We start from the raw sequence: 27,125 nt of genomic DNA, 5'->3' as shown, positions 1-27,125 counted from the left end.
TTTCCCTCAGCCCTTTGTTCTCAGATTTTTCAGGTAACTCACAGATCTGTGCCCCCAAAAAGGCAGGACCTCTGCACTGTGCTGCCTGCATGATAGAAATGCTGGCATTGCATTATACTGTTACAAAAGGAGAAAACTTTCCTCTGGCAGTGCTTTCCCTGCACAGACTGGAGGCTGCTCAAAGTGCTTCTGCTCTGTTAAGCTCTCTGAACAGGCTCTATTCCTAAATGCAGTGCTTTACAAAATCAACCACTACAGCTTTGATCCATGGAGAAGGAAAAGGAGAAAAAAAAAATCACCATCTCCCTCCACCTTCACTTCAGTCCTAGACTGTAAAATGTTGGTGGGCTCTCGATTGTAGTGATGGGTCGTGGTCCAGGGGAGGAAATGTGTTAAGCAGCTGAGCTGTGACTTTGTAGGGAGATCTCATTGGAATGGATGCACTAAGCTGAGGGTCTGGAGTAGTTCAGGAGCTGATTCCCAGTGGGATGCCACGTCCCAGCTTTGGGGGAGCAAAGTTATTTGTCAAATCATGGGGCAAAAGGCAGTGCAGAGGACTTTCGGCCATGCAATTCTACTCTTGCCTTACAGGTATGGCAAACCTTGGAGCTCGTAGTGGCTATATATTTGTTACCTTTAAATCAGTTGCTTAAATTCTTGTTTGACTTATTGCACCAGTGAGAATGTGATCAGCATGATAATCTTAACATTTTCTTTTTTGTTCAGTTTTGATTTTAGGAAGGAACAGTGAAAGGAAGACTTGTTGCTGGTGTGAGATAGGAGAGAGCAGATAAATTATTTGGTTAGCATGGCTCTTATTTGTGGTATTGTTTAACTAACAAGGGCCGTACCAAGAGAATTCAGTGCCTTTTTTCCTGTGTTCCCCCTCACAACGATATAAGCACGAGGCCTGTGTGTTTTCACACTTTGTTATGCAAATGTGCAGTGTAGTATCAATGATAAGACTGATGAAAATATGTGCAGCATTTGTTAGGGCAGCTTGCTTGTTATCATTTCCCTTTGTCATCTGCATCTCGTTAAAATGTATGAACACATTAAATACATGGGGATAATCATGTGTGATGTGTATCTGGGAGAGGCAGTGGCTCCCAGGGCTGTGGTCTGCAGAGCCTTTCAGCTCTCACACGTGTGGGCCCTGCTGTTTGCCCTCTGTGATCCGAGCGTGCCGCGATCTGGGCTTGGATCAAACCCGGGAGGGACCGGGGACACAGAATGGCTGCTGCTGGGGGGAGATCCAAGTTGGCATCCTTGATGTAAAGGCACTCAAAGTACTGCTTTGAAAGGGAAGGTACTTTTGAAGGGTTGCCAAGCCCTGCTCGATAACATGCCCCTTCTGACAGCAGGGTTTTTCCTCCTCTGTGTTTGGGGACTACCCACATGTGTGAGTAGTCAAACAGAAGTGGCCCCTTTGGCCTGTGCTTGCTGAACCAGAGAAGTCCTCTGACCCTTGCCAGGCAGGTGACTTTATTTAATTGAGCTTGTAGATTCTATTACTGACACAAATAACATAAAATACATTTTTTTTTCTAAAGGCAAGTTACTCTGGATTTTTAGGTGGTTTTTTTTCCTCCCCTGCCTCTTTAATCTCTGCTGTAACAGTAAAGGTTGATGAGCAGTGTTGAAGATGTGCTGATATAAACATAGCCAATTGCCAAATCCCTGCGTCAGCCTTGTTAAATTCACGGTTACATGATTATGGGGTGTCATTTCTGCATTTGTGTAGCTGCAGGCACTTCCCTGGGCTCCCAAGCGTGATCCAAACATTGAAGGAACTCTGCTGTTTGTTGTTGCATTTTAATATATAACAATTTTAGTGTTTTTAAGTGTGACTGTGAAGTTACGTGTGAGGATCTTGAATGAATGAAGTTTCAAAGTCACAAAAAAGTTGGAGCTGTGTGGGTTTTGTTTGGGGTTATTTTGGGTTTTATCCAGGACAGGCTCTGGGCAGTTACAGGTTACAAGCTTTCAGATCAGATAAAACTTGTGAATGTTGTACAGTTCAGCTGAGGACATGGCATGGTCAGACCCTTCTTCTATTGCACGGGGGTAATACATGCAGGGTGAGGTCTTCAGAACTTTTATTTATTTGAAAAATGCAAATTAATAAATAAAGCCTATAACTGTGATTTAATTCATTCCTTCTTTTGTCTTTTCAAGCATTGGTCTCTCCAAATCAGGTTATAAACAACTGTCAGTGTTGACCCCTGAAAAATACATATCTTTTGCCCTACCACTTATGATATGATGTCATTTCTGCATTTAAATAGCTGCAGGCAGTTTCTTCTGCATCCTGGCTGACTTGTTCTGTAGAGATCTTGGCTCCTAACAGGGAAATCTGAGTCGTCTGATGTGCATCCACTATTTTGATTTTGCCACACCCTGCCTGTGCTGCACAAACTGACAGAGAAGGTTCTCACCAGGCTGGGGAGTGAACAGATTGTCTTGTCTTGGTCCCATTTGGTGTTGCCCAGTGTAAATGCTCGGTCATTGATGTGGTTCAGCTGTGGTTATCACAAAGCTTCATTTTGCCCTCTGTTGGCTTGTACTGAGGCATATCTGGTTTGGCATTTCATGTGTGTTTGCTTTCCAGCTGTACTTATTCCTCCCATATATTTTCTATTTAACATGCTATATTTCTTATATTATAACCTCCTCTTTTGGAGTCAGAACCTCTACTTGGGGACGTTAAAAGGAAAAGCAGAACAATTTTCTATTAGCAACCCAGATTTTGTGAGGCCCGAATGTCCTTTGAATATACCATTGAACATGCAATCAATGAATGAAGAGATTCTGATTATCAGCAATTATTTCTGATGAAAGGAGCCTCAAAAAAAGTGTCCAGAGAGCTCTTACTTAAAATTGGAACATAGAAATTGGCTGGAGTAGTTGCTTTAGGAAGCACAGAAAAAAAGTTCTCCTTTATGTTACACACATTTTCAAGTAATCATTGGCTATCACCAGGGTGACTTTTTCAAATACAAAAAATAATGATTTTTTGTGAGATCTGAAATACTAGGAAAAATTGAAGTCCAGGTTCATTTCTTGAAAATATATCCAGGAGCTTTAACCTTTTCTTCAGATTTCATAGGAATGATTTATATGCTTGTGTATTTTTGTGCCCAAACCTAGTTTTTTTAACTAGGTTGTAAAAAATATCAGAAATGTGATTTCAGTCAGCATTTTCTTTGACAGCAGGCCCTAAAGTTAATGTAACAAGATAAGCTGGTAGAGCTCTTTTGAATTTTGGTTTTTAAAATGGAATCTTGGTTGCAATCTCCTTTCAAAATTCTGTTACTTGCTCAAATGCAGATATTATGTGCATAATGAGGGGCAAAACTGACAGGACATGTCTGTCACTGGAGTAATGAATATGAAATGATCAGTTTGAAATGAATGAACTGTAAAATATATAATTATCGTTCAGTGTTCCATACCTTTCACAATAAAAAGCATGAAATGAAATTTGTGATAAAATGTGTCCCATCTGCAATACTGTAGGATAAAAGCCGAGATGTCACGGGTCAAAATCATTCATATTAGCAATTCATAGAGATGGTTGGTAATTAGGGACCAAGTGATGAAGATGGGAAAAATAGTGTTTAATATTTAGCCATGAGATTTAGCCAATTAATTAAAAACAACCCCAAATGGGTAGAAAATGCAATTTCATTTTTATTCCATCCGTCTGTCTTTTGTTTGACAAACTAAGTTTTTGTGCACTGGCTGGAGCCCTGGAAACTCTTTTTACAGCAGACAGCAGTAATTAGGAAATGATCTGTTTAATTATCAGGGAATACTAATAAGGAATGAATGGAAACTTAACTGTTTTTAAGATTAGACAGACAGAAATGAATTAATTTATAGACATAAAGAATCTATCTTATGCAAGTACACATATCAAGTTCATGTTAGCAATTAATTATTCTAGTATTATATAGTACCTGCTTTGGAGGAAAAAGTACTGATTTCATATAGTGTTTCTCAAAATCAGATGTTTTCTCCAAATGTGTATTTTCATTTTTGGAGAAGAAATGCAGCTAAGTTGTTACTTCCCAACCAGTGAGCATTCCTTGGGATTGTGCTGCCCGAGAGTGGGAGCTCCTGTCTGTCTGACCACTGATTATTTCACTGTCGTTTGTGTGCTTGCTAGCCTGTAACACAATAGAATGTTTTACATCAAGTTTTAAACCAGCAGTTTTCCATCATCATTTGATTTTTTTCTTTCATTTGCCTTAGTGCTTTCAGCAGCCCCAGTGGCTGCCCATAACTCATGAGCCACATGTGACTTTTGTGGGGCTCATGGGCCCCCGTTCCCAGGCTGGGAGTGTCACCTGACAGGCAGCAGGGCTGTGCTGGGAAGGGAGGAGGTGGTGGCTCTCTGTGCCTGCTGTTGGAAGAACTGCCAAGTAGGCATCACTGTAGCAGATGTCACTTGCCATGCAAGCGAGTGAAATATGCCATCCCACAGCGGAGCAGAGGAACCTGCTGCCTTGTCGTCTCCCACGTGTAACCCAGTTGTAGACTTGATGTGGTTTTTAATGAGGAGGAGGAGGTTTTAATCATGTGGTTTTATATGGTCAGGAAGATTGGTCAGTCTTGCCACAGTTTTTTGTTTCCTGTGGGATCTCCTGTACAGTGTGCCCCAAGTCTAAAAGCATTTTGGCATTGCCCAAGTAGGGCAGAAACACAGGCAGGAACTAAAAATTTCTGAAGAAACCCCAAAAGAAACCTTGGAGTGATATTTATATCGGCATCTGATGAAAGGCTGTGCAGACCCCAGAACGCTGGCTTCTGTTTTGTGTAATAACAGGGAGGAGAAAAGGTAACCCACACATTCAGGTGATCTCTATGTTTATTTTCCTGTACTTGGATGTCTCCTTCCTCACCTGCTTATACGATCAGGCTAAAATGAGGGGGGCAGTTATACAGGGAGGTTACTTGGAGTCAAGATTTGAGAGAGCTGGAAAGCTGTCTTAAGTTGTGGAATTTGATAGTTTGTTCTTATTCCTAAAGAGGCTGAAATACAAAAAGCATCTTGGTGCGGTCATTGGAACCATATGGGGACAAGAACCTTGTTGGGGCAATGTCATGGTCCAGCTCTGACTGGAACTGTGGGAACTCTGACTCCTAATGCAGGCAAATTCTGCCACACTTTCACCCCGAGCACCACCTGTATCCAACATTTGTTATTTAAATACATAAATGTGGATATGAGGAAGGAGTACTTGCTAATATAAGAATTGCATTTTAAAACTTGGCTGTTGGCAGTATAATTTCTATGTAAATAGACTGATATGTTTTGAAACACTCAGCAATTAGGAGACACTTGAGGATGTTGAGGGAAGAAAGAAAAATAAGAGCCTGTTTCCAGGTTGAAATGCCAAAGAAGGAGGTGAGGGAGCTTTGAGGGAAGAATAAACAATTCAGATAGGATCAGTGATAATTTTAGGTTTAAATCTGTAGAAAATGTACTGAGAGAAAAGATTGCCTTGGAAAAAATAAACACTGCATTGATAATGAGGAGGTGCATAAAAATCAATTAAATTAAGCATTGTGTTATAAAGTCAGAGCTGTTTATAATCAGAAACAGCATCAAAACTTAAAAACATATTTCTTTCAGGCAGTTCCTATGTCTAGACTAAGCTGTTAAAAGAAAACAAATGAAGTAGAAAAAACTACATTGTAGCTAGAATATGTCTGAAGAATGCAGTATAGTTATGGAAAGCAGGCTGTCAGTGTGTTCACCATATGGATTACATAGCCCATGTAATTACATGCATTCTCTGTCTTGGAGAGCTGAAACACAGAGGTCTTGACTCTTAAAATGTCTGGAACACCTACATTGCTATTGATTTTTGGGGGGTAGAGATCTTTATTTGTTTTGGAGTGTATAGAAGCTTCAGTCAGGACCACAGACTAATAAGAGGCATTGTATTAAAGTGAAAAGAAGCTGGACTCTGTCCCATAAACCTGTTGTTCTTCAGGAGACAATAGAGAGTCTGTAAGAAATGACCAACATGGATAGAACTGCACTGAATTGTACCAATGCAGAAGACACTCCAGTGTTATCTTTATCCTGCCTGTGTGTTATTCACTGCATTCCTGCTTTCTGCTGTGGCTGAGAAGGGCAGCACCATCAACTGGCATCTGCCTTGTGCATTGATGGTAGTAAAACTTAGGTAATCATTGTCTTATTGATATATGGGACCATGTAATAAATGCCATTTAAAGGCATATTCTGAGAGGTTTGGTGTGAAGATGGAAAGTCAGTTAATGTATTTATTTTGAGGTACGTTTTGACTTAAGAGACATCGGAACACAAAATAAATACTTGAAAATGGGCTTCCTTTTGTTTCTCTGTAGTGCCCTTCTGCCTACATTACTGGTAGCTAGTTTTACACTTCGTAGTTTAATCGGTGGATTTGGTCCATGGCTACTGGACAGGTTGTGATGACCCTGTGACTTGCATGGAACAGAGGTGTGCCATCCTACTTGTGAACAACGTGCAGTGGAACAGGGAATGTGACATGTGCAGTCCACATGTAGCTTGCCCATAATCCACAAATGGTGCAAGACAATCAGAGGATATGTACTGCAAAGGGTTCTTGTGCTCCCAGCTCGGTATTTTTGTGCATTTTAACATCTCTTCCTTAACCTTTCAGCTTCAGGAGCTTTTGCCCACACAAACGTGCCTAGAATTTATCAGTCTCTCTCAGTTTCTTGCACTCTTCCTATTATTCCCTCTTAAAGAATTTGAGTTTATTGGTTTTCATCGGGGAATAAAGCATCTCTTCTCTAATGCAGTGACAATTTCAGAACCAACATGGTTCATTTAGAAAGAGCGGTGGTCATAAGAAAGAAAAAGATCACGACCTTCTTTCAAGATATGCTGGCTGCCTATCTCTCTGGATGAAGTAAAGGATAGGTAATTTGAAGCAGTACCTGTCCTATGCAAGATCAGCTTCTCTCTACTGCAATATCCTTCAGCCCCTGCTGTATGGAAAACTAACTTTGAACAAATAATGAAAAGGTGAACATCAACACTTTATAAAAAAAACCAAAAAGGAACTACTTACTCCTTTAAAACCCCATGGCATTAGGATTTATCTAATTTCCCAAGATTTCCACATGTGTAGGCTTACATATAGGAGCATAGGATTTCAGTGAGATTAAATTTATGATAGCACTCGAGTCTGTGCAATCAAAATAGTGTGGCATGAAATTTTATAAAGGCTACAAATTTTTAAGATTCTTTTTTCATTTATTTTAGCCTCATAATCTAATAGGGGTTTTAACTTGGATTTTTTCAAAATACTGTTCTCAGCTGCAGAGTATTGCTGAAACTCTTGAGACGTAATTGCATAAAACCTAAGTTACTTTAATATCCTTTTTTAAAACTTCAACTCAAGGTACTATTTACAAAGAAAAACATGCTAATCTGAATGATAAGGTGCTGAAAAACCTTTGAAAATCTGCTCAGCCAGTGTTAAAATGTCTGGAGTTCTGTAGTAGCTGCAATGTTCACTTTAGAGTTGTCATAGTTGAGACATTCATAGGAAGAAATAGCAGCAATTGGAATCCCCTCATTTTGGTATTTCAGGCAGTAAGAGGGGTATTATAGATGCAAATTTGTTCTTTAGTTAAACAGGGCATGCTGCAGGTCTGCAGTTACTCAGTGAGGTCTGTCTTTGGTACTGTTAGGGGATTTCTCTTGCTTTTCTGCATAACCATTGAATTTTATTTTTTTTTTCTTCCTGTGAAAACACACTGATAAAAATGTTCACTAGAGATCTGCGTGTTCCTCAGCATTACTTGAAATCTCTGGAGTATTTGCAAGGCGTTGGTACCCAGTCAGTGAAACAGCTGTGCTGGAAGCCCTAGTCAGATCTGACAGAACCCTTCAGAGGACACTCCATTCTTGTTTATTTAAGGAAGAAGGACTAGAGTCAGGTTAATTTAAAATGAATGCTGTTAATGCTCATAATGGAAAAGTAAATCCATGTTCTGAACAGCTTTCAGCCCAAACAAAAGAGATAAAGTGTCTAAGACTGGGGCAGCTTCATATAGTGAGCATGGAGTTTTAAATATTGAAGAAAGTTAAATCAAATGGTAGAAGGGTTAAATATTGGGCATCTCAAGCTTTTATGTATTTTTAAATGACAGTGAAGCTGTTCATGAGAAATTCATGTTGAATTAAAGATCAGCAAGCAAGGTAACTGAAAAGCTTTTTGAGTTCAAGCAAGTACATAGGAAAACACCTTGTTTGTGACTTTTTTGTGCCCTTGTGACATCAATGAAAACATTTTTAAACCATTAGATACTTTCCCCAAGATTTTTAACTGTATAACTTTCATGTCAGAGTAAGTGCTGGTAAAGTTCCCATGGGTAGCTGTGGGACAGACTCATCCCCTAATTCCAGTTTTGTTCCTTAGATCTGGTACACGTGCAGCTTCCTGGTCTTAATACTGAGGCATGTAAACTATGGTAGTTCAGAACTCAGGTTTGCATTCTCTGAAGTCTGTTTGTTATGACAACTATCATAGATAAATTTATAAGGACATCTTGATGAAGGAGTTGAAATGTCTTTTGTGTTAGTTAAAATAACTTTTAAGCTTAAAGGCACTTCAAGGCCCAACTACATGGTCCATTACCTAAAAGATAGCAATGAGACATGGTGTAAAGGCTAATTCTTGTATGCTTGTGAAAATTCAAAATGTGCTTTTCAGAAATAAGGGTCAGAAGTAAAAAACGCTGCTGAAAGTTTTACGTAGAAGAATTGTAAGTGGAGTTTTACGAAATTTGTAGCTAGACTGTTTTTCCTGAACAGCACAGGTTTGGGTTGAGCAAAGCATTCACAAAGTTTCTGTTAAATGTTTAATATTAATTTGGTCAGTGTTAAGAAGTATCTCTCCCCCACTCACAAAAAAACCCCCCAAACAAACAGATTTAGAAGAGAATTAAGCATATTTATAGCTGCATAAACATTTCAACATGTCAGAATAAGTAGGGAGTATGTTATTTTACTTTAGAAATAGCCAACATGGGAGTGATTACTGATATTATCAAGTCTATTAGGCTTGGTGATTTTGGTCAAATTAGCTTGTAATAAGAATTAGCTACTAACAAAAGAGCCTTCCTTCTCAAATGTTCCCCATTTTTTAATATAAGAACAAATTCTGTTGATGAGAACTGTCATTATTGAAAGACCTTCTCTTGGGGGCCAGAAAATGTGTTAATGGCAGAAAACTTCGTGCAGTGTGTTTGGTGCAGAATAGGTTTTGTTGTGCAGCACAAGCAAAGCAATGCCAGGGTATCCACAGGAGCTCCACTGAGTAACTTAATGTTGCTGAGATGCACTGCCCATAATGTATTGCTCAGTTAAAATGTTCTCCAAAGAGTTCACATCTCATAATCACACATCATAAATCATATAAATTCTGCTTTAACTGATCTTAGTGTCAAAACTCACATTGCCTTAATTGGGGCAGGAGTTTCCCGTTATTATTTTATGTAAAAGCATGTAAAGCATTATGGTTTAAAGTTGTCTATCTAAAAATAAAGCTAGAACATAACTACTGGAATTTCAGTAATTCAGGCAATGGCATCACAGGGAGAATGAAGTGTGTGGGACAGAATAAATTTCTTCTTTACAATTTGTCTTTGGCAAAGCATATAAAGTGTGTTTTATATGTGAAAGTTTCTGGAAAATTTTCAGGGTTTTTTGTAGGTGGGGAAACAGTTTCTCCTGATAGAGCTACTCAGTGGTTTGGGTTTTTTTTCCTAATGCTGAGAAAGATTTAATCCTGTAAAATGCAAGTGTTTACTTCTCCTACTTCACAGCAATTTTTAGTTTCCATTTCTTTCTTAGTTTCTTTTTCCTGAAAAATGCATTTATCCATGTCCTTGTTTTCTGTGCCTTCCAGAGAAAGTCTTAAATTCTTTCTCAAGCTCCAATCCTCATTTCTTTAGTGACCTAAGCACCCAAATCTGCCTGTCTTCTGAACGTTTTTGTTCTTAGCTGCTACTTTATGAGATTTGGGATTTTGCTGCTGTCTTTGGTTTCTATTCCCGGCTCATTCTGGAAATCCAGGTTTCTATCTCAAGACATACCTTGGGGGAATTAAGGTCTACTCTGTTATAAAGTTACACGTGCCCAATACAGTCACATGTATGAACCATGTGACGAGGACTTGCTTAGCAAAAACCACAATCTCTGACATATTTCAGTTACCAGAAACTGGAGTTACTGGAGATGCCACCGAATTTCTATTAAGGATATGATTTTTCAAAACTTCTCACTTGTTCATCAGAGAATGAACATGGCACAAGCCACACTTGTGAGTCAAAATCATCTTCTGACCTCACCCTCTTTCAAGCTTCTCCTTCTTGGTTCAGAGCACAGGGCTGTTAAAACTCTCCAGAGAACAGGAATTCAACAAAGGACAAACTGTATTTTCAGTTGCCCTTTGCTTTGAAACACCTGAGAAGTGTGCCAGAGCTCTGGTCTTTGCTGATCCCACAGATTTCACTGTGGCATCTACCCAGGAAAGTATTGCCCCCAGCGGGGAGTGACTGCCAGGTCAATGGTGTCCGGGTCTGGAGGCTTTTCCAGCGAGAGGGACCGTGCCTTGCAGCTGTCCCTATGGCAGCTGCATCCCTGTAACAGGGCTCTAGCAGCATCTCTTGTTGCACAAGGCTTGCAGAGTGCACAAGGCAGGAAGTTCAGTCTCTTACATTCTACAGAAGTTAATAGGATTTCCTGTGTGTGTGTGTAAAAGGCCTCCTGAGCATCCTCAGTTTGTCTGGTTCTGAGGGGAAGGCCTTTGACACTTATGCAGGATTCCAGCAGGCTGAGCTGAAGAGCAGTGAAGTTAGCAGATGAAAAGACTTAGAGCTAAAAGAGGTGGTAAGAAAGCCTAAATTTTCTGCCAATTTCACTGGAATTGACAACCTCTTTAAGCTAGAGATGAGAGAACATATTATCAACACAATTAAATGGAAAATAAATCCATTGTGCTATTTAGAGGAGAAAAAGAAAGAAAACATTTGCATTCATAAAGCAATTCTTAACCATTATAATTTGCTACCTCAGGTTTTAGCTGCCTGAAGTTTAGAAATCAGCAGTTAAATTAACTGACAATATTGAATCTGCCCTAGTGTCAGGAGTTAAACCTTCTAAGAGTCACTTTTCTTTCTTTCATAATTCTTTTATAATGTGTTATTTTTGGATCAGTGACATTTTCTAAATGATTTGAGTCAGAAACCGTCTGAATTTTGCAAATACCATTGTACTGTGTCCCTTGTGCACGTGCTGCTTTCCACCCACTCCCCCTCTCCCCCCGCCCAAGCAAGTGTCTATATTGGCTTAGAGAAAAGATGTCTTTCCTCAGAAGATGATGTCCTCATGCATTTCGTCCTTATCGTAGTCCTGTTATAATAATGCTTCTGCACTGACAAATTGCAGTTCTGTTGCTCCCAGGCTTTGAGACTTGGAAGATTTAATGCACAGACTGTGATTGCCTTCAGAAAGTGACGTGCATGTCTTGCAGTCTTAAATACAGTGTAGGAGGTCAGCATGTTTTGGGGCTTCTAAACATCATCTGGGCCTTTCTCTGTATTCATTTTGTTTCATTTTGGGGCCTGTCCTTAAACTGACTTTTCACTACAGCAATCCTGGGGGCATGAGGTCTCCTGCAGACTCTTCAGAATGGGGTTGGTTTTCTTTCGCTGTTTTCTGCTCTGGTGCTTTGCGTGCCAAGTGCGTTTGCAGAGGGGGCACAGAGTGGCAGTTTTCTAGCACAGTGGTTTAATTGCATCCAAGGGCTTGTAATCACAACCTTTGATGGGACAGAGGGGGAAAATGCAGTGTAAATGGTGCAGGCAAATTTTAATGGGTTGACCTCGAGCCGTAATAAAGGAAGAAGATTAATTGTCTTATCCTAGATGTTATAAATTATTTATATAATGGGTTTATATGAATGACTAATAAATTATAGGAAGGGGGGCAAGTTTAAAAAGGACAAACAACCCACAGCATGAGTATCTTTATGTCTTAACTAAATGTGTTTGAATTCATGAAAGCCTTGTACTAATTCCAGCTTCCACCCAGATAGACAAATGCAAGGAAAAGGAAGACAATAAATACTTCCAGAGAAGATCTTTTGTGAGAAAGACAAAACCTTTTTTTTTTTTTTAAATTTTAGAGTTAATATCAATGTGCTGCAACTTAATATGTCTTAAGAGGGAATAGATTTTTTTTTTTTTTTGTATAACTCTTATCTGCTGATTATCCAGCTTATTTGCTCGTTTGAGCTTAACTGGCTTTGTAGTGGTCTGCTTCCAAAACGGATACATGTTAATCTATAAAATATCCTGATGAGAACTGTATATAATCAGAATTACGGAACTTTTTAAATAATGTGAATTTTGTTTTTCTTTTCCAGTTAAACATACAGTTTCATTTAGCCTGAAATAGACAGCATGGTAAAACTTTTTTGTTCTAGTGTTTAAATAAATGCAGTGTGGCATTATTGTGTTTTTGGAAACCTAAAATCTGACTCAAATATATCCTGAAGTAGAATCAGTAGCTCAAATAAGACAAGACAAAACACTTTTGAATTAATATTGAAATTTCTATACTGCATAGGGATAGGAAAATATCAGAGATTTGAGAGTTGTGTTAACCTGTGGATAAATACTGATTTGAACCAGTCTAACATTTTGTAGTTGTTCTTTTGTTTCAGAGTAAGAAACTTAAAGTATTCATTGATCATGTTATGTATGAAGGTTTTTCATTTAGAATCTATTATTTTATGAAAGCCTACAGAGTGGTTTATGCAGTTAGTTCTATGGGAACATTTTACCAGCCTTCAGCAGGGAGAATATAAACACGCCCCCCGCCACCCTACCAGAACACCAGCTACTCATCTCAGCATAAGAGATTTCTTATTTTAAAGCAAGTACCTGAAAGAGTGTAAAAGGATCAATAATTCTAATGATGTGGAAGTATTTCAAAGTGATAGATCATCTGATATAAAAGAATTGCTTTGTGCTCCCCAAGAGCATGTCTGTTTTCCATTATTTGTAAAGTTTCCACACCACGGGTTACACAGAGCACATATAGTCATATGTTTTACATTTGGGGTTGTATCTCCAAGATACATCTCCAAGATAAGAGCTTGAAAATAATTTGACATTTTATTTTATTTTGCTTTTGCTTTATTGTTCTTTTCTTCTACCCAATACCTGTCTCTAAGGTCTTGATCCAAACTGTGGCATTTTTTCGTAACATACTTTTCTTTTCTTCCCCCCAGTATAATTTAGGAATTACGTTGCTGTCACTCATTTGACTGCTGTTATTGCTCATTGGACACCAATTGAAGAGAGCTAAGGCTGGTAGAATTGCAGTCACTGTATCCTGAGAGTTTCTTAAGTGAAAGTGCCATCAAAAGTATTCTGTAGGGATCCACACGAGGAAAGTTTTCGTGGGTTTTTTTTGTTGTTTACTTGCTTGTTTGGGTTTTTTGTATGATTGATTGTTTTTTAAGAGCTCAGAAACTTAACAGAATCAGGGGGAATGAAAAAGCATTTGGTACCTGAAATTTTAGTTGCATAAGGAGTTCCCTTTTCATGCGAGTTCCTGTGTACTATTTCATTGTGGCTAAGTTGTATCTGCCTTCAGTCAAGAGATGACCTTTGGCTCAGTGCAGCCTGTGTCAGTCAGAGCCTTTGAGTCATAGCTGAGTGCCAGTGGAGCACATTTGTGTGTCTGGATGTTCAGGCAATTCACGTTTTCAAATAACAAATACAGAATACTTCAGCTACCCTGCAAACCAGAATCCCAAATGCCATAAAAAGCTCTGAAATTGCATCCATCACTTCTCATTTTTCAACATCGACAAGACTTTTGGCCTTCATCTATTACATAAACTCACCAATCTCTCCTCTGGCTGTACAGTCATTACAAGATAAAGAGATTTGAGATCCCTGTTTTCCATTTCACCTTTCCCTGACACATCCCCACTTTAATCTTCATGTTGCTTAGTTATTGCAAAAATGGGCAAAACCAACTACTGTGAAGATAAGTATGCTTTCCTCTGAAAGAAGATATATTGCAACATAGAAATGAACTCAAAGCTCCCAGATTAGTGCTAGAATATAAACTAATTCAGCTTTAAAAGGTTCAATCTTCCTGACTCCTCAGTTTCCTAATGGTTAAACAAAGAAGCAAGAAGGAAAAAGAATGAACTTCAATTTGCCACAAATATATTTGTAGGCCTTTTCCAAATAGCCAGTGAAAAAATAATTTGTTCATTGCCCATGTTTACTTGTGGCCAGAGCCCTCTCTGTTGTCTTGGTGATTTTTGCTGCTTTCTTCACAAAGGGAGGGACTTGAATCTCATTGATGTCTGGGGGTTTTACAGAAGACAAGGCAGGAAAGAGTTTAGGGTTATATCTGTGGATTTTGCTTAGTTTTTAATTTTTTTAATTTCTTTTTTTAAATCTGATTTCACTCTAAGTGTCAACTCTCCATCTTTGAGGTGATTTCTGTTAATTCACCAGGTATTTTCCTCAGCGTATGGTACACACAGCTAAGTAATAGGTATAGAAATTACCTTGCATCTGAGTTTGCTGCAAATGTGGTAGATATTCCTTGATGCAGTGCTCCCTCTTGCCTGGGGGAGTACATTCCTCAAATTGAAATTCATTTAGCTATCACCATTGTATTACTTATGTAGGAGTTCCAGTGACATAACATTCAGATTGTGCCTGCAGGAAGAAAGCACAATTTATAAGCAGAACAAACCTAGGCCTCTTACATTTCCCCCTTCCTTTTTGTTTTGTGTCTTCATACTTTCCAATCAGTAGGAGATGGATTGTGAAAGGGATGTAAATGGTAAGGGTTCAGGAATAAGACAATCTGATGATGTGGTGTATCCTCTCCTTAAAGTGTCTTTTTTGTATGATCTTCCCCTGTGCTTCAAGACCAGATATCCAAATGTTCAACAGCTGGATTTGAAGGACAGTTTTTTCCAGAAAAACATCAAATTCCATTTAAACATATCTAAAGCTGGTTAAATTGAAAAGAAGTGCAAACTTTTATCAGTGATTAAAATGTAGAAGCTTATGTTTTCTCTACAATGTACAGAACACAAAAGCAATTGTAGGTATTGTCTCGAAAATACAAAGGGAGAAGTTGCCCAAGAGTCAAGTGTTCTCACCCACCCTTCTGCTTGCCTTTGTGTCTTGTCGAGTTGGGTTTCTCTGGATGCCCTTTCTCTTGCACCAGAGCTTTGCAACTGAAAGTAATTCCTTCAGAGGTGTCTGAACCTAATTATGCTGACAGCTGAGAACACATTAAAAATATTTTGCAAATTGCCTTTTTATTTTGGTGTCTTAATTGGAGGGATGGCTGTAAGTGGTGGTTTTCTCATCAGTGCAGTACAACATGCATATCATTTTTCTTTTATATTTGAATGTTTATTTTAGGGATCTTGTTAGTGGCTTTTGCGTAATACCATTAATACTGGAAGTATGTTAAATAATTTCTCTTTATAGATAAAATGAGCTAAATGGACATGAAACACAAACCAAATTAATTAGGCATGGTTTTTTTTTCTTTTCTAGTGAACAAACACAAACCCTGGATTGAGACGTCGTACCATGGAATCATAACTGAAAACAACGACACTGTGATTTTGGATCCTCCCCTGGTTGCTTTGGATAAAGATGCACCTGTTCCCTTTGCAGGTAGGAATGTACATTAGCAGCAGCATTTGAGCCTGTGGATTGCATTTTGAATTTATTAGCATTTGTAAGAAAGGAATTTCCAGTGTAATTTGAAGGACCCACGTAAAGGCTGTGTCTGAGTCCTCAGGACCCGATTACTGGCCCACAGATCTTGAAATGAGGTGTTTCCTCCACTGAATTTGTTGTGAAGCAGAACAGAATAATACAGCAGGCACCCACTATCAACATATTTTTAGGGAAAACACAATAATTATACAGTTACATTTGAATTTGCTTTTATAGAAACGAATTGTTGCAAATACCTGAAGTAATACATAACTAATTTTTGTTCAGCAGTAAGAGCCCCTGCTTCCTCTCTTCCTATTCTGCTCCCTGGCTATGGGCAAGCTGTCCGACAAACATTTAAAGTTGCTCAAATCATATCTTACTGTGTAAGTACTTTATAACTGTCAAAACTTGGACAGAAAATTTAATGGAGGTATTGAAAATTTTTGCTCCGGTTGCTGTGTGATAGATGTATGTCATACACAAGTTTTCATCTGTATTGAGTCTGTTTTTCCTGACACTTTTTCTGTCCTGAGTCCCTTAGGCAGAATATGGGACTTCTGCATGTCAAGCAAGTTTTCTCTTAAATTCCCTCTTTCATTAAAAATACTTTTTGAAGAAAAGGGAGAATAGTAAAGCTTGATAGCTGCTCTGAAGATCCTAAGATGGTGCAGTTGTTAAAAAGATGATATTGTTTAAGAATATTTTCTAAGGAAAGGAACTGCTAGAGGTGAGTATCCTTGTTCTTGTGGGGTAGTCATGTTCAGGAAGCAGAAGTCCAAGTGCTTGTCCCAAACAGCATTTTACAGCTTCCTGAAAGAATTGTTCTGTCACTTTTCCCAAAAGCTTATACTGGCATCAATTCCTACCCTGCCAAACAGGGGTTCACAAATGGTTTTTATATATTGAACCCTATTTTAATATCAAGATTTGTTTGTCTCTCATGGTGCCCAGTTATTCTTTGTTGCATGAAGGTCAGTTCCTAGTGAAAAGATGCCCTTTTCATTTTTTTCCTTTTTTCTATTTCTCTATTACTGTGGGTGTTCCATCTCATATTTGGTTCTCTTGCTTGCATTCCCCTTGGATCCTTTCAGGGACGTTAGTCACATGCTGTTGTCACTGACACTGCAAACTCTGCTGACTGGGAATTTGTTAGCCTAATTATTTTCTTCAGCTTTTACATTGGGAGAATCTACGTGTTTTTCATTAAATAGTGATTTACTTTTCATGTAGAGAATCATCCTTTGAAATACTGAACTTACACAGACACACTGGCTTTTGTGATAAAGGTTATGTTAGACAGTAGTTTTAATTTAGCTTCTCCATTTATTGATTTGAATTATTTATATTGTGAGAAGTATCTACTTCTTACAAGGGAAAATACTTTCTGTGTATTCCCTGGTATTAATAGTTCATTTCCTGATAATATTTGGCCTCATGATCTGCAGTCCAGGCATAATATTATAGTACTGATTGAACCCTTCACTCCCTTGAAGGGCCTGGATTCCCCCTGTTTTTGGAAAAACCTCTATGCATTTTGCAAACTCTTGTCTTTTTAAATTGTTGGAGGAACTTAATATTTTTGTTGTAATTTTTGCTTTAATATCATGTACTTTTATTGGGTTTCATAATATCATTAATTTATTTAAGGTTTTTTATGGAAAATTGAATTTGCGTCATGTATTTAGGAGGAGAAAACTGAAACAGATACAATTACAACATTAATGATATTCAGTAACTGTACTTTTAATAGTGTGGTAATGTGGAATATCCTTTATGGGTATATTTTGCTTAAATGTGGAAATTTAGGTTGTATAATACATCAGTCTTTAATTGTAACAGAGAATCAGAGCTCCAACAGTTCCTTTATCGATAATCAGCCTGTTAATATTTTCAGTATTTTGTGCAACTATTGGAGAAGAAAAAAATTATAATATTTGGAAATTTTTCCATGGTTTGTTGGTTGTTTTTTTAATGGGCCCAGATTCAAGAATATATCAGGGCAGTTTCTGATCTGTGCTGAAATGTCTGCTTAGATCTCCTTGAGCAAACTGTTCCAAGACTAAATTTGTGTGATTTCTTCCTCTGCAACAACCACTGCAATAGTGTACAGGCAGATTGTTGGTTCTTCCATCAGGATTTGTGTTACCTTACAGAAATAAACTTTTTTTCTAGTAGTACCAATGTGACAAAATCTATTGACAAAAGAGCCCCTCCAACAAACCAAAACAAAACCCAAATCTCAACCAAACAAAAAAGACAACAACCCAACTGCCATATATGCATTCACTCTGCAAATGGGCATAAGTTCTGTAGGACCAAAACCGAACCAACAACAGAAGGCACAGTGTCGTGTTACCCACCAGGCTGATGGTCCTAGGGCAGGCCTGTATAGAGACATGGCTGGATGTTATGTGCACAGTGAAATCTTTCTGCTGTTCATAAGGTCTTCCCTTTGAAGTGCTCGTCCTCCATCAGTGACAGATTTAGGGAAATTTACAGGATTTGTCACTGTGACAGGCCATGGTAGGGGAAATGCATATTTATTTAATACATTTATCTACTAATTTATACTTATTTATTCCATATTTACGTGCTGCTGGTGAGGACGTAGTTCTTTTGGACATGCTCTTAAGTTGTGGAAGGAAGGGGTTGGTGGTCCTTGAGTTCGTAGCCAAGGCGAAGGGACCTCCAGCCTGAAAGTCACGTCAAAATGAGTGCCCTGGAGACTGGGAACTTCCCTGAGGTTTTCTCTGCAAATCCCTGCTTACTGCTTTGCCAGGCAAAGTCTGGGATATCTGTAGAGGCTGCACGGTGCTCTCCAGGATTGCAGTGATGACAGGATGAGCACTACCAACAGAAGGGAGCAGCTGATAATGGGATCCCACTGCTCTTCCCATGCTGGAAAACACAGCTCTGCTTCTGGAAGGGCTTTCCACTCCCTGAGGAAGATCTGAGTCCAGCGAGAGGAGTCTGGAAGTGGTGCAAGTTTTCCAGCTCTGAGCTGTGCATATCTAGATGTTTTGAGCCATGCACAGGGCACTTTGATCCTGCTGCTTGCCCTGGGAGTTTAAGCATTTCATATTTGTCACCCGAGCAAATGGTTTTTCACCAGATAACTGCTTTGTTACTCGGCAGAACTAAGATATTAAGCGGCATTTGCTATTCAGTGATTCTTATCTGTCCTTAGTGCTTTGATATGTTTTCTGTACCCATTCCCATGTTCTCATTTTTTAGTTTTAATGTTACTTGTGGCTCAGGTCTGCTCCAAACTGCAAATGGTGTTTTTGTTTTTACTTATGGAAACTTTAACATTTTTCCTAATACCTCTGCTTTTTTTCATCACTGTGGCTACTAAGGTAAGTCTGTCAACCCCTTCTAGGAGTACACACATTATGGTGCACATCGAACTTGAGTGGTCACAAACTTGAGTGGAGAAAATTACTGTAATCTGCTCTTTTTTTTACCTCTGTCTAATGTTTAACATCAAGGGTGATGACAGGAGAAAAAGGAATCTGCTGTGCAGTTACCATCTCAACAGGTCTGTGTTTTCAGGAAGGATTAAGCAGAGACTAACAGGACTAAATGTGCCTGTGAAAATGCTGACTGTCAAATGTGATCAGCGTATTTCATAACTGGAGCATGAAGACTTTCACAAGCTTGCAATGAATGGCTTTTGGTGTCTCTTTATCTTATTAATTTATTGTGAATAATTGAAGTGTATGTAAAGTCCTGGTTCTTAAAATTATCTTGGTATAAGCATACCTCACTTTCTCTTTTTTGTGCAATTACATTTTTTTTGTCTCCTAGTTTTGAACGAAAGCTTGAAAATACCAGTATAAGCTTGTAAGTGTGAGAAGTTTCAGTATCAGCGGTTTTCCATATTACAGTTTTTCAAGTCCTGGCCCAAAAAGGGTTTTCACAGAGTGGTGAAATACAACTGAATTACTAAACTCACCATGGCAGCCTGGAGCCTTTTGCAGGGTATCAGAGACACTCCCTGACCCTCCTCCCGTCCCCTTGGCCAAAAAATACTCGCCAAAAAATAAACCTCACAAAACCCACAAAGAAACCATAAGCATTGTATAGATGCAGAGTGGACTTAGCTCATTTAGGGACATCCATGGGAGCAATCTCTCTTAAAAAAACCTAATAAAATGTACGTGAAAGAAGGAATGTAACTAATTCAGTTTACACTGACTGGCACAGTCAGCCATGCAACAGTCAGCTCCCTTTCTGGTGGGGAGGCGGGTAATCACTTCAAGGATTTGACTTTCAGGCTTAGGGGTAGTTTGGCTAGAAACAAGGTGAGATCTACTGAATCAATTTGACAGGATTCTGTCCCTCACAGAATGCTGTGAGATTATGGAAGGCTTTTGGAAAAGACATCTATCTGCATTCCAATAACAGCAACTATGTTTCATCAGCAATGCTGTGCAAAAATAGATATGAAAGGAACTTTAGGATGTCGTCAGTCCATCCTCCTGCCCAAGGCAGGACCCTTGTCATTCCTGATAAATAGTTTTGTGTCCTAATCTTACAGCTCTGTAGTGACAGAGATGCAACAGCTTCCCTGGGTGATCTATTGCACACTTCATCATACTCCTGGTTTTTTATGAAGCTTGGTCTGAGCTTTCTGTACAGTGATTTTAGTGCATTAGGGTTAGTCCTATCTTAAATGGCTAGGTAGAACAGATTATTCAGACTCTTTTTGTGCAGAAGCCTTTTATGTTACTCCCTAAAAGCACTGTGATCATCTAAAACAGCCTGGGCTGGAGGGTGTTTCTGCTGTTTGTGGTGTTACCTGAAGCAGAGAAACAGGAGGTAACTTTCAGAGCAATGAGATGATGGATGCCCATTCTCACCTTGAAAGAGAAGAGCCACACTTGTCACTGTGTCCCCATTGCTGGGCCGATAAACTCGCATTCGAGTGCCTTGTGTCACAGCAAGGCTGAGCTGGGTAGTTGTACCAGAGTTGGGCCCATTACATCTTCAGCTGCTTTTATGCTCTTGATAAATTTATAGAGAGCCTTTCTTAGAAAGATCAGAGGTCTGGCTGCCCCCCAGACAAGTAATCTGTGTCTCAGAAGCAGTTCCAGATCACACCTCCTTGGCAGATGGAGTCCTAGTCTCTGACTATATTTTGGCTGTGCTAAAAGCACCGTAAAGAATAAGGAGACCAAAAAAAACAGCTGATGCCTGAATATTCACTGAACTACAAGCTGCCACCACAAACTCTCCCAAATCTTCTTTGTTATTCTAGCAGTTCAGAGGAGTGTGTATTCTCAGCTGCACCACAGCAAATCCAGTAGTTGTCAGTCCACTTATACCCAGGGGCTGAACACGAAATCCCATTTCTCTGCTTCAAACTGTGAAGCTGTCCAGCCTCCTTGTTCGTTTGTTTGTATTGATAAGCAGTGGCATTAATAGCAACTACTATCCTTTTGGTACAACATTAAAAGTACAGAAGTTATTTTAAAATTGTCATTCTGAATATTGTCATTTCTACTCACTGTCAGCCAGCCTTAGAACACAAGTCAGTTTATGATGCCCAGAATTCATTGGTGTTAAATATTTCTCTGTGAAAATGAGGCATGATCAAAAAATATGAAGTGCAGGCAAAGCCACAGAGTGTTGCAGTTTTTTATAACAATTTTTAAATGATTTTTAACTTCTATCTTTGAGGTTTACATTTATTACTGCAGCTTAATTAGTTAAGATTGTAGCATTCAAAGGCAAAAAACCAGTTTCTTCATGGTAATCTTAATCTAAGGTAAAATAAAAGATTGGTAATAGCACAATTAATTCTGGAGATGCTTTTTTTGGCTTAAGGGATGCTGCTCATCATCCAGTAAAGTTAAGAGTGATAAACATGCTCAGGTTTCAGATTTAGAATGCACCAAAAACCCAATCACTCTCACAGTGACCTCTGTTAGTCCCTGAAGCTCAGAGATGAAGGGTCTGAGGGCTTTGGGGTTTGGTTACTTTTTGTTCTTGAAGTTTTTGCCGATTGAGTTTGATTCCATTTCTTAGTCATTTTTAGAGCTGTGCAATAATAATAATAGGTGACATCAATGTGTCCAAGGAAGACTCAAGGGTCAAGGATTCAGGCTGTTCTAATGGAGCTTTTAGTGGCTGCTGAGTGGTCTGTCATTGCAGGAGGAAGGGGTTAGGCAGAAAATGAGAATTGAATGCGTGAGAGTGAATGCAAGTTCCTTCTGACAGATAAAACCAATAATGAATGGGAATGTTGAGATACTTTATTACACCTAAATATGCTAAATTACTTCAATCTAGAAAGAAGCAAGGTAAATAACCAACTAATTCCAGTCTGATGATAACCACTTGGACTTTTAAAACTATTTATGGAAAATACTGGTTTGAAATAAATTTGGGCTGGTTTTGAGTAGTTTTCTTTATGTGTAAGACTTGATCTTTCGAAAAATAGGACAGAATATTACAGTGGATTGCAACTCTACACAATAGGACAGGGACAGAATCTTATAACCCTGAAGTGTGCTAAGTAACCATTTAGGTAAAAAATCGTTTAGTTAAAACAGATTATCGCTGAAGCTGCCAGGAAAATAGTGAGAGTTGTTAAACTTCTGGGCTATTCAGAGCACAAGAGAGAAACCTGAGTGGGGAGTACTTGAATTACTAAGCCTGTAGGTCCAAAAATTTGTAGCCTCTGTTATGCTCGGAGTATGGATGAAGATTTTGTGTTGCGCTTCTTTGAAACTAATGAAGCCTTGCTGTGTGAGAGCCTTGCTTATAATTAAAAACTACGCTGTGAACAATGTGCCTGAATCTGCAGCTAAAATACAAAGTCATTTATTTCAATGAACTATATCCATTACGTTTTTATTTTCAACAAAGTATTTTAAAATCTGCAGAAAGTAATTTATTTTGTTGAGTTAACAAAATAAACTTTAACAAGTTTTTTTTCTGCAATGAAACATTTTAGTGTGAATTAAGACTGCTTTTGAGATGTAATTTTTGCCATGTAGTTAAGCGTGGTTTCTACACTTTTTAGACATGCTCTAAGATCAGAGACGGTTCCTCAAGGATTTCAAATTCTGAAGGTTACAGGAAGGGCAGCATAGGAAGCACATCTGTTTGGGGATAACAAGGATGAAGAATAGTTCTCTTGTTATGGTTTGTGTAACACGTGGAGGGTTACTTGAGGTTTGAACAGGCTCATATATTAAAATAAGTGAAAAATGTAAAACTGCTGTAGTTATCCCTCATCATTAAGATTGCAGTAGAAATCACAACTGCTTAAATTTTTACAATTTCAGGTAGAAATGAATGTTTTCCAACTTTTATTGATATAAATGAAATTATTTTAAAAACTCTGCTAGCAAGCATAACTCCAAGACATGAAGATTTACACTGAGCCAATTGAAGCAACAAGAATGACACCCCTAGGACATTTTCTCTTGTTGTGTAGTTTGATTCTCTTCTCTATTTGATACTCAAGAAGTAGTGAACTTGCCCTGCTCACTTTTGCTCTCCAGTCTGTGTGAACCTGAGAATCCAAAATCTGCACCCATCTTTATTTCCAGTGCTGCAGTAACATAAGGGACTCTGAGGGAAGGCTGAAAGAGTAGTGTGAGAACTCAAAGGAAGGAATAAACTGGGTCAAGTAATGCAAATTCCACTCTAATATCTCTCTTCACACTTTCATTCCATCTGTGGTCCACCCATTAATTCAATTCCATCTCTCTCCTTTACATAAATATTTCCTTTTATGTGTGAGTTCCTGTGTTGTCATGTTCTTACGTGAATGATGATGAAAATCAAAAAGGTCTGCTTGTAAAAGCATGAAGGATTCGTTATAAAGACTTAGAAAAATAATTTATAATACCAGGAAGTGTTAGTAATGTAACAAGTGGAATTGGAATATTCACCACTTAAAAGTTTACTGCAACAAAATTGGCACTGCAGGATTCCAGCTTGCTTTAAAAATAAAATCAAAAGGCTTTAAAATGTGTTCCTTGGAATGGAACTACTTGAGTTAATGTGAAGCAGCAGGGACATGTCACTTGCTTGTAATGGTTTCTAAATATTAAGAACATTTTAAAAGAATAGCCTGAGTAGGTAATTATTTATTCTTCAGAATTCCTTATGGTTGTTGGTCAACAATTCTCTTGTGAGAAGAATAGATAAAAGCCCCCACTTTTCTTTAAACTTGCTTCTTTCTAGTCAGCTGAAAAAAGCTTATTTTTCTGGACAAGAACAAACACTCCCAATAGCCTGAAAGTGGTGTTGATCCCTTTGCTTGCTAGGACCACCTAAAAAATGCACGTGATGCTACTTCTATGAAGCAAAAAGGGAAAGGAGAATATAAAGAATTCAAACTCTGGACAGGTGGTTTAGGTCATCGATTTTCTGCTCAATTCTCCTGTTTCTGACTGTGTGAAATGGATCAAACCAATTTGTTCTCCTGGCCTGTTGTTTCCTCCACTGTCCTTTTTTCTGTGTTCAGATTATAAAAAAAAAAGAGCTCTCCCAAGTGCTTTTATCTCAATGACTGTGGAGCACTGAGCATCTCTGAGTGCAGCACCAGCACAAGGAGGATTTGCTGTTCTCACCTATTTTCTGTTCCATAACCATTTATGAGATAGGTGTGTTTACAGGGGATGTAACAATGGGATTGTGTGGATGTTGAGAACCTGAATTAACAATCCTTCTGGAGATACACATCAGTGTGGTTCACAGCTCTGTCTCTGACTGTCACCCCTGCTCCAGACAGAGGCACTGCACAGACACGAAGGAAAAGTATTGGCAAACAGTGGAGTGGAGAAGGGAGAGGGGAAATGGATTGTCTAGGCATTTTTAAGGTTGCTAGTTCTCAAAATGAAAAAATAATTCCTTGAGTGTTTAATCTTGGGGTTGTGCTTTGTGAAGAAGAAACAAAATGTGTCTTGCTTTTTATCAAAAATGTGGAATATACTAAATGTGTTTATCATTGAGTAGATCTGTGTTTGGTTTTGGCCGTTATAGATTTAATATCAAGGAATAAAATATCCAATTATTTAAGATGAAAACACAAGACGTGATGTAAAGAGCCAAGTATTTTCTTAATCATGTTATGTGTGCAGAGAGATGTCACAGGGATGTTGTGGATGGTGCTGATCCCACTGAGATACAGTGAGGCTGCAAGGAGGCTTCCCTGTCCTGTGTAAGCCTTGCTTTTTGTGTGGGAGTGATGCTTTTATTTCAAAATAAATAACTTTTTAAAATTGTAATTTATTTTTTATATAAACTATTCACTCTCAACTACTATGACTATGTACAGTGCACACAAAAATGGAGGTCTTCAAAATATTCGGTAGGAATAAAAATTCTTAATACCACTGGTTTAACATTACATGACTGCTAGGCCATGAATGTTCTTTATGTGTCTTAGGCTCATATAAAAATCAGAGGAAAGTAGATTGAAGGTATTTGACAGCAGACTGACTCCTGGAGTTCACTCTTCTGGCAAAGTGACCCCCCTGTGTTGAGTGAACACCCTGGCAGGGGCTCATGTCCTCATTGCATTCTCTTGTACAGCAGTTCTGCATTGACCTCATCATGTAACAGGTGTGAAATCCATGTGTCTGCTGTGAACCTTCGCATTTTATATCAAGGAAATGCTCTTTTAGTTGTCATTATCCCCATGTTTCTTTAGATTGTATTAAAAAGAAGTAGACACGGATATCAGATCTCTCAGTAATTGTAAATATGGCAGCTTATGATATATGTCATTAATACAGTTAAACATGCTAAAATATTTAAACTGCAGTCTTTAAATACATAGCTGAATACTACTTTAAGAGGAATATGTATTGTCTACACTTGATTCATTTGGGGACTTTGTCTATCAGTGGGACTTAATTTTCTGGTTAACCGTGGCTGTGAGCATATTTTTGGAGGAGAGGTTGTGAGAGTGTTGGGGACTCAAACTTGTCATGCTGTTGGACATCTGTCTTTGTTTCAGGTTAATTGCAATATATTAATTAATTCTTGATTTTTTAAGAGCTTTTTAAAAGAAAGATTTTATTACCAGATATAACAGACTTTTTACTGCATGTATTATCCCTTCTGGCCTTTCTATATTCTATTGATCCTGTTGTGGTTTAACCAGCAGGCAGATGAACACCACACAGCTTCTCCTTCACACCCCCACCTCAGTGAGACTGGGAAGAGAGTCAGGGAAAAAAATCTAGAATTTGTAGGTTGAGATAAAGGCAGTTTAAAAAACAGAAAAGAAAGGGGAAGTGATAATGGAATTAGAATATAAGATGATGCACAATGATGTTGCTCACCCCTCCCTGACTAATGCTAGTTCACAGTAGCAGGTGTGGCCACATTTCCCCCCAGTATATCCTCTGACATCATGCCCTGTGGAATATCTCTCTGGCCAGTTTGGCTCAGCTGGGGCTGGGTCTCCTCCCAGCTTCTTTATATGCCAGTGATGCACTGTTCTGAAGAAAGATGAAATATCCCTTTTTTCTTAGTGCCAAGTTAAAGAGGATAAACCTTCCTTTTGAAAGGTGTCGCACTGCAGTGACACCCAAATGTCATCTGAGTGCCCCTTGGTCTGGATTACTGGTTAAAAATGTCATCTAAAATTGTACAAGTAAATTTAACCATAACACTTACGAAACCTTCCTGAGTTATATGTGCCAAAGCTCCAAAGGATGTGAATCTGCATGCTGGCTAGGAGGACCAAATCTACATTATTTTTGGTTGAAAAAACAGTCCCAAGCCAAAAGAATGCTGCAATTAGAAATGTCTAACCTTATTCCAGCTATCTGGATAATCTCTCAGCATCTTCACTAGTTGGGTTCTTTGCCAGTGACACCAGACTGGCACACAGCTATTTTGTTCAGTGATTTGGAAACAACCTCTCCATTTATAAATGAAGTCCAATGCTTCTGTATTAAATAGACCAAAGATTTTTATTATTTTAAATGTTGTCTGATGTCAGGTTGAGTCGTTTCTCAGACTGAAAGGCAGTGTAGAAAGACAGTGGAGGCAACACTAGATTTTTTTTGTTTGTTTGTTGCTTCCATCATGGGGGGGAGGAGGTGAACATAAACACAGTGGAGTCCAGAATCTGTGAGAAAACAATATATAATTTGTGTTAGGTTTTTGCAGGATTACACATTCTGCCACCCACAGGCTCGACAGAGCCCTCGTTACCATCTGCTCCTGCCATGGTGGCAAACACTAGAGCTGCCCAGCTAATTGGCTCAGGCGAGTTTAATTAAGGAGGACATGCTGGTGTGATTAAATGATGGAAAATGGGCACCCAATCC

At 38.6% G+C, this 27,125-nt stretch overlaps 1 protein-coding gene across 1 annotated transcript in view; it reads left to right on the top strand.

Annotated features, from left to right (window-relative positions):
• The window catches only part of CLSTN2 (calsyntenin 2), a 205,799-nt gene that overhangs the window by 7,342 nt on the left and 171,332 nt on the right, over positions 1–27,125 (top strand). The window contains exon 2 of the mRNA XM_010405415.4: positions 15,649–15,771. Coding sequence (XP_010403717.2) covers positions 15,649–15,771 — 123 coding nt within the window. The remainder of the gene's footprint in view (positions 1–15,648; positions 15,772–27,125) is intronic.

The sequence above is a fragment of the Corvus cornix genome, chromosome 9 (genome assembly GCF_000738735.6).
Source record: "Corvus cornix cornix isolate S_Up_H32 chromosome 9, ASM73873v5, whole genome shotgun sequence".
NCBI classification, from domain to species: Eukaryota; Metazoa; Chordata; class Aves; order Passeriformes; family Corvidae; genus Corvus; species Corvus cornix.
This window is presented reverse-complemented; position numbering and strand designations above follow the sequence as displayed.